The following is a 10,854-nucleotide window of genomic DNA, read 5'->3' on the forward strand; positions in this document are numbered from 1 at the left end:
CCTTTAAAAAGCACTACCATTCTAAGAAACATGTAGAGTAATAAATAAAGAAGGCAAAAGATATAGAAGCACTTGATGTTATACCAAATATACTTTATAATAAAAGTATATTATTTTTAAAATAGAAAATTTTCGTGTATGACCTTTTCCACTAGAATAATTCTGAATATGTTTTAATCATATAAACCTACTTACCACTAATGCTCAAATGCATTAGTCTAAATAGTCTAAAGCACAACTTTTTAACAAATTAGGCCTCAGCAATCTGACCCCAAGTTTAGTGACACTGTTGGCAAACTAACCTGGGTATCACATTCTTCAATTTAACTTCTAAGAGAAGAAAGACATTTTCCTGATCCCAGTAAAACCAACCAGATGTGAAATTTTTATTTTTAGTGCCTGAAATTTGCTTCTTGAGTGAATTATAGCCATCAAGGAAATATGTTCTGTTCTCCTGCCAAAGCCCAGCCCTGCACTCTTTATTAGGCGGAACTCCCACGAAGTAATCCAAACTCAAATCTTTCAAAGCCCGCCTCCCCTCAACCTGGGGCAAGAGTTTTCAGCATTTAGTAGTGACTGAGGAAAAAAAAATCTGAGCCTTAAACTGAAAATACAAGATCTGTCAGTGTGACTACAAACTGAGAGAAAAGTATGCTGATAAAGAGGAAAGGGTAATGTCTTGAAAAAACAAAAACAAAAAACTGAGAGCCCACAGGTCATTTCACTGCCTGGAAACTAAGCTCCGTTTACTGGGTCGTCCCTTCCCCACTACCACCCACCAGGGGCAGAGCCATGAAAAACAAGAGAGGTGCTAGTATATTCTGGTTATAACTTTATGCCTTTGCCTGTGTATTCAGCAAACTGAAGCAGAAGGAAAGTCAACAGGAAAGCGTAAGAGATTTTTAAAAGATAATTTAAAAAAATAATAAATGTAAACAAACTAAATGAATACTTTGTAAGATGTAATCTTCCACAACCATGCCATACATTACTTTGTAGAATGCTATATATATATATATGTATATATATATACCTTAACATAATTTTACATTCAATGCTTTCTACTACATCATACTGCAAGAGGTTGAATTTTCCAGTAAAAAAAACTATATGCCAGAAAAGGGGGTAAAATGAGACACTTTGTAGCAGACAGGCAACAGAGGAACAACACTAAGCTTTCAGGAAATGATTTATCATTCATTAAGGATAAAATCAGATCAATTAAAGGGGAAAAAAAGTGGCACAATTATGACTAACTAGAAAAGAGGAGACTTGTATCTTCACTACTAATGAAGCAAACAATTTCAACCCTCACAAAATGGCCTTTCAGTGATGCTTCATTCTCTCATTAGTGAATGTCAAGTTGCTGCTATCTTACAGAAGGCACTTTTCTTGAGCTCAGAGACCATCAATAACAGCTAGGTAGCCCTATCCTATGACATATTAAATGGCAGACTTCCCCAAAGCATGATTTAGCAATGAGAAGGCCTCATAACTGTTCTCTAGAGCTTAAGTTATAAACCTTTTAGAAACTGCAAGGATCCAAACTATTAACTTAATAATCTCACAGCCTTGCTTTCCTTTGAAGAAAAGCAAAACTGCTGGATACAACACAACTACTGAAGAGTAAAGAAAAAACAAACATGCTGGTGTACATTACCCAGAAAGTGTCTAATTTTCCAGGCTGTTGACTTCAGTTTTTACAAAACTTTTCCAATTTCTACTCCTTTTAGGTGAAGCCTTTTAGCCTACAAAAACACTTGTCAGCTCTAAAGCATTAAATTTTAAAGAAGCAAAGACACATTTTCTAAAACATTTTTAACAATCTTAAGGGTTTCTCAAGTCCTAAACTAAAACTAGCAGGACTAGGAATCGCAGAACTAACGCGAGGCCCAGCACTGTAAATGACTGGCTGCTGTCTCATCACTTAACTGCTTCTCACTACCCCAGTTTTTCATCTAGAAAATAAAACAGTTGTACTAGATTATTTCTTAGGTCCCTCCCAGCTCTAATTTTCTATTCCAAGACCTTCAATTCACTGAAAAAAACTACTACCTTGTTAAAGATCAAAATGTGTAGTCATTTTAAACACATCAGAGAATCTAAGAAAGTTAGGCAACTTTAGTAGACTTTCCCCCCAGATTTTCTGAAACTGCAGGAGGCAGGAAATGTGATTGTTTATTTGTTCTCACCACTTACAAAAGAACCAGCCTAAAAGGAATGAGAACTCTACAGCAAAAGTAAACGACTCATAAACCCGTATGCATTCCAACAGAACCAGAAGTTTGGTGGTATTAAACTATTTTCCATAATTTGTATTATCACCCCAGATTATAAAGATGGATACGAAACCTTTTATTTTGCTTTATTAAAAGATTAGCTCTACTGTGATGGAATGTAAAATGTTAAGTTCTAAACAGACTTTCATTCCCACCTTTTTTATGGATGTTTTAAATACCAAACTAACCTATAGTCAAACACTGTTCAAATGAATGACTGAATAATTGTTATCAACTGATTCAATATATATTCCAATATATACTTCTTCCCTAGTCTTCCCCTCAATGCTCTCTTTACTCCTAACTCTCCATTCCACTAACCCACCTTTCCTACTCCCCTTCTCTCCCCTTCCTTTCTCAACCATACACAGTACTTTCTAAAGCAGTCTAGAAAGTGGTTATCTACCAAGGAAGTATCAGAGTCACCTAGGCAGCTTATAAAAATACACATTAGTGTGTGGAATTCTGCTTTTAAAGTAACTGGGAGTTAAAAAAATAAATAAACCTTGGTTAACCAGCTTGCTCAAAGAGTGGGATATTCTGGTTAACTAAAGATTAACCAGGGAATTTATTTTGTTGAAAAATCTTTCTGGAGTTCATTAGATCACTTTTCTCTTGTTTAGGAGTTACAATTCAAGAGAACATCTGACAATTTAACAACCGTTTTACAAATAGGTCAAGTTTATAATCAATTCTTAATTCTACGAAAGGACTGGCAAACTATGGCCCACAAGCCAAACACAGACCCTCAAGCTAAAACTACTTTTACATTTTTAAAGGGTTGTGAAACAAAAAATATGTGACAGAAACCACATGTGGCCCACAAAATCTAAAATATTTACTATCTGACCCTTACAGAAAAAGTATTCAGACCCCTGTTCTACAGCACCAAAGATACTGGAAGTACAGAGATTCCAGGACATTCCCTGGAAGTGCTCCTTTCTCATTAGAGTAATTGGGGCGAAAAAAAAGTTCCAGTTAATTTGGTTTCAATAGAACCACTTAAACACAACCACTGCTATTTCTCTGACTTGCCTAAATAACTAGCCCTCAAGAAAGTATTATCCTCAAATCAAACTATTTCCTTCCTTAAACTCAATAGTTTCAGCGGAGATTCTAGAGTTAGCTCTGGAAACGCAAAAGATTGAACGTCTTACCTGAGGCATTTGCTATAGTCAACGGCAGGCCTGGAAGCTGGTGCACCTGGATTCCTGAAGCACCCAATGCACTGAGGTTAATGGTCTGGAGGCCTGGCATGGAGGAGAGTTGTGCAGCATTCACAGTGACTGTGCCGGCAGGGATGGAGGCAGCTGAGGCAATAGGTGTAAGGGTGGTGTTGCTGCTGCTTGTCTGCCCCAAGGAAACACCCTGCATTGGAGCCAAGGTGATTGTCTGGGCCTGTGGGTTCTGAACTTGGAGGTTCTGCAGCTGAAGAGTCTGCCAACTGACCTGTCCATTGGGCCCCACCGTTGGTGTCCGGATGATGATGGGGCCAGAGTTTGGAACAGCCTGAAGCTGGAGGTTCTGGAGGGTTTCCTGGGAGATAGCTTGAGTTGTAAAGGTCTGCCCTGATAATGGTGCTGCTTGAAGAGCCTGCAGGGCCTGTCCCCCTTGAACTAGCTGAGGCTGAATGAGAATCTGTTGTTGCTGTGTCTGCTGGTTTTGCTCTCCCTCTTTCTGCTGACCTGTTTGCAGTGAGCCTCCAGATGTCTGGTTCTGCTGGATGTTTAGAGCATCAGACCCCTGTAGCCCACTGACCCTCTGGGGTGTCTGGCCTTGAGAGCTGGTCCCTGCTGATCCGCCAGTGGTAAAGTTCATAATTCCCATGTTGCTGGTGGTAGTAGTTGTTGAATAGCTATTGGCATTGGTGAAAAAGGAGCTGGAACTGGCTTGTGATACCAGGCTGGCAGAACTGATGGCAGTCCCTGAGGTGACAGGCTGCGAACCACTCTCCTGGGACCCAGAGCTGCTGATCGTGACTGCCTGAGAGCTGGGAGTCAAGGTAGCTGCAGAAACGCTGTTGACAGGTAGCAAGGTGATGTTCCCATTCAGGGCCACTGGTACATTGGTCACATACTGAGTCTGTCCTGAGAGCACATTATTAGCCAGGCCTTGGAGGGGGACAGCCTGCTGGAGCAGGTTTGGCATAGCAGCAATGATGTTGCCTCCACTTCCTCGATTTGTGATAATCTGTTGGTTTGCACCTGGTATGATCTGAATTTGACCAGAACCATCCTGCTGCACTTGGGCCCCAGTGGCTGCAAATTGCAACTGCTGCCCATCAACGGTCTGGAACTGTGGGATTACTTGATACTGAATATTGGGCATCACCCCTGGTAGTCCTGTTAGGACCTGCTGGTTCTGTAAGTTCGGGGTAGCAGCCACAACATACTGCCCACCAGAAACCGTGCGATTCTTGGAAGACTCACTGCCATTGCTGCCATTAGTACTGCTGCCGCTCTGTTCCTTTGAGGTAGGCGTAGCCCCAGAGGAGGAAGAGATAATCTGCCAGCCATTGGCACCCTGTGAGAGTTGTGTGGCTGCGAGGTCCAGCTCACCTGTGCCCCCTGACGGGGTCGGGCCCTGGGAATTGTTGCTGTTCTCATTGGGTGACTCAATTCTGCTGCAAGTTGCTGCTAAAAGAGCCAAAGGGGATGGCTGGGACTCCTGGCCAGAAAATAAGGAAGAGAAAAGGAGTTATTGACACCCAGCTGCCAGCCCAGGGGGCAGTCCAACAAATAAAGAACAAAATAGTGCAGACAAATAACGAGCAAAAACCAGAAAGAAAAAGCCATCCTATCTGTATTGCTGAAATTTTCATCTTTGGGGATCCAAGTCATTTGTCTCGCTACACTTACTTCCTCTATCTGTAAAATTGTTTAGTCCCTTCCTAAAATTGTTTCTGTGATGAGTTAAAACAATTATCTAGAAGTATTTACATCCTCTCAACATCTTCCCCACGCTTCATCTCTAATCATCACTTACCTGCCCTCCTCCTCCTCCACTGCTGCTACTGCCTGTGCTGCTGCTGCGAGCCTGAGAAAAGGCACCACCACCATTACCATTGCCCCCACTATTGCCACCAACTCCTTTTTCAATCTTCACCACAGCTGTCATTTCATCCATGGAGTGATCTTGGTCTAAAATGAAAAAAAAAATAAACTTAAAGTTGGGGGAAGAAAAGGGTAAAAGGAAGATGATGATGAAACAGAAATGACTAACAGGAAGGTTAAAGGCGCCTGTGTAAAGAAAATGGATGGGGGGGGGCAGTAGTAGGACACTATGATGTGAATCAGACTCTGTGGTGCCAGAACTGGGCCTCAATTTTCCTTTGTACAAAATTAAACTCAGAAAACACTCAAAAAATGCTTTTGGGATAGGAAATGTGAGGGACTGTGGGTATGCTGAAAGAGTTTTAAAATAAAAAATATGCCAGAGGAAAAAAAGGAGGACAGGTAAGATAAACAACATGTGGGTGGGCAGAAAGCTTCCTAAAATTAGTGTTGAAGAAGATAGAGACACAGAAAAATACAAATGTAAAAAGCAACACGAGGAGAGAAGGGGGAAGGGGAAAAGAAGAGGTACAAAGTGTGAGTGAATAAACATTAGTAAACACAGGTAAGGAACTAAAGGGGTCTTGGGATTAGAAATCAGGTTTCGGGGCGGGGAGAAGGAGGGCCCTAAAGAGAAAGGGCGGTTTCGGGGTGAGGGGCGTGGAATGGGCGGGACAGAGGGGGGGAGGGGAAGTCTACAGAAAGAGGGGGGAAGGACCTTGGGGCAGGCGGCGACCAGAGGGCGGACCAGAGAGGCGGTTGGCCCGGGCGGGACCTGCACTGCTCGGGCCGCCCCCGCGGCTCCAGCCCCCGGCGGGAGGAGCCTCAGGCGGGCGGTCGAAAGGTGGGGGATAAGGCCCGTCCCCCGTGGCCGGGGCGGGCAGGGGGCGGGCGAGGCCACGCTGCCCCCTCCCCCGGGGCGGGCGGCCCATCCCCCCCCTCCTCCGGGGCCCCGCCACTGCCCCTTCTCCCTCCCTTCCCTCCGCCCCGGGCGGGACCAAGGCCGCCGCCGCCGCCGCCTCCCGCCCGCCCCCCCTCACGGCGGGGACCGCCCGGTCGGCCCTCGCGCGCGCCCCCTCACTCCTCTCCCACCCCTAAGCTTGGAGTGGACTCATCCTTACCGCTCATGGTGGCAGCTGAGGGACGAGCTCAAGGGGGTCCTGTCCGGGGGGGTTGGGGGGGGCCGGGAAAAACGCGGACGCTGACGAGGCAAGCGAACCCGGACCGGACGGGGAGGGGGGGGGTAAGGAGGAGGGAGCAGCGCGCCACAAGCTCGGCCTAGGCCCCGCCCCTTCACTGCTGCCCCGCCCAATGAGGGTGGGGGAAAGGAGGGACTTGTAGAAGAAAGGCGGGCAGGTTATCCAATACCACGATTTAATTGCTCTCTAGGGCGTGTAAGACCGAGTTGCGTACCTGGTATCCGCCCCAAAATGCCGCCTCTCAGTTTTAAAAACCAATGAAAGATGCAGGAAGTGAAAATGGGCGGGAGCTGGAGCTGATAGGCTTGAAAAGAAACCAGTCAACCACCAGGCGGGCTCGCTGAGCGGTAGAGATAGGGAAAGTTTTGATAGGAATGACAGAACAACGACCAACCAGAATCCCGGACGTGCCTCGGCAAAGTCCTTGTGGGAGGAGAGGCGGGAATGGGAGAGGATGAAGCTGATCAAAACCAATCAGAATTCAGGCGGGCAGCCAGGAAAGTTATGATTGGATAAACACCGAAAAGCGACAGGTCAGGACTCATATTGACGTGACTAAAAGCCAATTATCCGCCGAATGAACTCTGGGGGCGGGAACTTGGAGTGGGCAGAAGAGTGTTGGCGTCTCCCTCAATCACTCGGCCCAATGAAGGGGCGCAATAAGCCAGGCACCGCCTCCAAATTGGCCAATGGGCATTACTAGAGCCGCCCATCATGGGGGAGGGAAGAGGGCTGTGCCAAGAGGAGTTAGTCGCCATATTGGCCCTCCTTAGGGGACGTCTTTACAGTGATTAGATGGTAGACTTTTAGCAGTGCCCTGTAGCTCCACAGGTGTCAGCGCAAAGACCAAGATGTAGCCCTTCAGCGCGCAGTTCTGCCTCACTACCTCGGCTCGTTTGAGTACTCATGGAACCGCCCTTAAAAAGTACCTTTCACCCCTCCCGGGGCAGATGAATGCCTCTGAATGTGGGTGTAAGCCCTGTAAGTGCAAGAGAGATGAGATCTGGCGACAGCGCTCTCAAAATCAGTTAATACGGAGCTGAACAATTCGCAAGATTTTTGTGAGACCCTAGAGCAAACGGCATTTTATTAAGTCCCCCCAGAGAAAGGCACAAGCTACTTAAGCGGGTTAACTTTTCAAGAGCTTGTCTTTGGGGCTAAAGTGCATTGGAGAACTTCCCGGAGTCAAGGTCCTAAGCTGCTTCCTTTTTTAACCCCCTTAATTGTACCGCCTAAGCATAAAGCAAGATAGCCGAGTTCCTCTTTCTTGCAACAAAAGTTAAAGGACATGGTTTTGCCGGAGGCCCCTTAAGTTCTGGTCTCCATTTTGCCTCTCTTTTATCCATGGTTTGGTGGAGGAGGACTGGGTGACTTGTGACATGATGAGATCATTCTCTTTAGCACTTGTATCTTATATGTTACCACTTCATCTTATGTCTTCCTGTTTTAAAGTCTGAATTTCCCCTAAAAGATTTTAAGCCCTTTGAAAGTAGGAACTTAGGCTTCGTTCCTTTGGGCAAGGCCTGGAAGAGGTGAAGTGATTGTTGAATGCCTAATGTGTTAGGTGCCTAAGTCAAGTCGGTTAGGTGCTTTGCATACCTTTTGTCATCTTCATAAGGACGATATTATTAAGTAGAAGAAATATTAGTCTGTATTTTGTAAGTGAAGAAATTTAAGCTGGAAAGTTAAGTAATTTGCCCAAGGTCACAAAGCTTTTAAGTTGTGCCAGATTCCAGCTCAGAATAGTTCCACAAAAGAAAAGTATATAAATTCTTAAGTGAATAAAACAATGCCTTATATAACAATTTATATAAGGACATACTCCAATTTTTGTTCTTGTTGTTGAAGAAAACTGCTTTTGTATTGTTAACTATCTCCTGAAAAAAATCCTACCTATACTCCCAGGGCAGCTCAAATGGCATCATCTTGTACAACTTTATCATAAAACTTATCACTTAACCTAGATCAAAGTTTCTCAAAATGTAATGTCAGTCTGTAACAGAATCCTCTGGGGTGCTTTTTTAAAAAGCGGATTCCTAGGCACCACCCCAGACCTAGTAAATCAGATTCTCTAGAGTGTAGTATGGGATGAGGTTTAAGAACATGCATTTTTATGTAGCTTTTTCAAGTGATTAGTTCCTAACCCAGTTTGAGAAACACTACGAAGAAACTGCATTACTCATCTTGGTAAACTAAGCACAGGAGATTCTAACAACTGTTCAGTGTATTCAGCAAAACACCACACCTAAATGTATTGGGGAAGGGGAAAGGAACTAACGGTTTTGGCGTAGTCCTCTAAACACTTCAAATATATTGTCTAACTCAATCCTTTCAACTGATAATAAGAGACTGTCATCCCCTTTTACAGATGAGAAAAGAGAGGCTCCGACACTTAAATTATGGCCTGTTGGTTTTAGCTCCAAATCCTGTGGGGGGTTTTTTGTTGTTGTTTTTCCCATAGTTCTAAGCTAGTCTATGCCTGAAATGGAAACTAAGGTTTGATTTTATACCCAGGTACTGAGAAAAAGGCCTAGATTTAGACTCAGAAATTCAGTAGCCATTGTCCCTTTCACAATCCTTTCTCTTTGCTCTTCCAAGGACAAGACAGAATTCAGCACCTGACCAGTGAGGAATGTCTTTGATACATCCTTGCTTATTGATAGTCCCTGAGAGCAAATGAACCACGATCCATCTTGTCCAATTTCCCTGCGAAAACTGTAGCAAATTTCTTTAGACCAAACAAACAAACGTTTTTAATGAATAAACTTATTTCAAGTCTTCTCAAATCTCTCCAGTGTCTATCTACACAACCATTTGTGGGATCATTTAAATAACTCCAAAGGACTGTTTTTAAAGAGCAATGTGGTTCATATGAACTTGAATTATGCCTGGCTATGATTAGTAAGCCTCACATGTACTAAGTGGTAATGTTCCAGAATGGCATTCAAGGCTCTTAGTGGTCAGCCTTTCACTTAATCAGGCTCATTATCCATTACTGTCCACTGTACTCGCTTACCCTTCACTTTGTTCTTGTTGAAGTTTCCCAAAAAAGCCATGCTTTCTGGGATCTGCAAAGTCCAGACTTTTATAAGTACAGTCCACTCAGCCTGTCCTCCTTCTGGGCTACCAAAGTCTTATTCCTATCTTTGATAAGTACAACTTCTCTGAAGACTTTCCTACCGCTCTCAGGTATTGAATACTCTGTCCAATATATCCTTTTTACATACTTCATTAAAAGTATCTAAGTATCTATTGTCCCCCAACTAGACTAACCAACCTGAGGGCAGAGGTGATGTCTTTTCATTTTGTATCCCCAAGATATGGCATATAGTTGACACTCAGTAAACACTTGTTAAATGAAAGGGAAGCCTAGTAGCAACCATCCTGCACAGGTCTCCAGATATACAATGGATTAAGTCATTCTTCTGATTTTGAAGCCACTCTTCAGCTTTGATCAATTTCCCAGTTACTGATCTAATAATTATAACTGGGAACATTTTACAAATTAAAATATACAGATGATCAAAACCTTCCTTTTATACCATCATTGTAAGCTTTCCTTTCAGCAAGCTTTCAACTAAAGCTGTTAAGTACAAAACAGACTAACTGAAATTTAATTCTTTCATCTGTCCTGGCTGCTGTAGGATAAAGGAGGTTAGAAAAGAAAAAGAGTCCTTCAAAAGACAATAAAGTCTAAACAGTCTTCTAAACCTTTACTTTCTAGCTCTCTGAACAAGAAAACAAGCTTAAGTTTTTGTCACATCACAAGTCTGTAATTAGTAGGCTAAGATCATTGGCAGTGCAATGGTGACTACAGAAGCTGGATGGGTCATCACACACATCCCTCCATCTTTTAAAGGCCCTGGAAAGGCAAGAGACTAATCCAGAAAAAAACTGTAACAAGCCAAGCTTTTTTCTGTTTGGGAAGCCCAGAACCTGGCTGCAGATATTATTTATTATTATTTAAAATGACTCATTCTGTACCCTTTCTGTGCCTTTGTTTCCTTATGTGAGAAGCATTGTGATTCATCCCTGCCTAAACTGTACCTTGTACTAGGAAGGCATTCATTCAGTCCAACAAACAGTCCATAGCTCTGGTGATCCTGCAGGCCCAGGAGGAGGAAGACAGTCTGGGGAATGGGAAGGGATGTGTTTTTCTTTGAGTGCTGGGAGGTGCAGTCAAGAATACAATTTAGTTTTTGTTGGAGCTGAACTCTGGCCCAACCTTCTTGAATATTCTCTCTTCTGAAGAATATTCTGAAGATCTGAAGAGGTCTGCAGAAAGACAGCCCAGACTGTAAACCTAGCTGATAGTCTTTGACG

At 43.6% G+C, this 10,854-nt stretch overlaps 1 protein-coding gene across 1 annotated transcript in view; it reads right to left on the bottom strand.

The window, feature by feature from the left end:
* Nucleotides 1-5,890, bottom strand: part of SP1 (Sp1 transcription factor) — a 35,640-nt gene extending 29,750 nt beyond the window's left edge. Inside the window, exons 1-2 of the mRNA XM_023729112.1 lie at nucleotides 5,265-5,890; nucleotides 3,437-4,946 (exon numbers count right to left, since the gene is read on the bottom strand). Coding sequence (XP_023584880.1) covers nucleotides 3,437-4,946; nucleotides 5,265-5,885 — 2,131 coding nt within the window. The 5' untranslated portion in view covers nucleotides 5,886-5,890. The remainder of the gene's footprint in view (nucleotides 1-3,436; nucleotides 4,947-5,264) is intronic.
* Nucleotides 5,891-10,854: the final 4,964 nt, after the last annotated feature.

Source organism: Trichechus manatus, unplaced genomic scaffold, assembly GCF_000243295.1.
Source record: "Trichechus manatus latirostris isolate Lorelei unplaced genomic scaffold, TriManLat1.0 scaffold00027, whole genome shotgun sequence".
NCBI classification, from domain to species: Eukaryota; Metazoa; Chordata; class Mammalia; order Sirenia; family Trichechidae; genus Trichechus; species Trichechus manatus.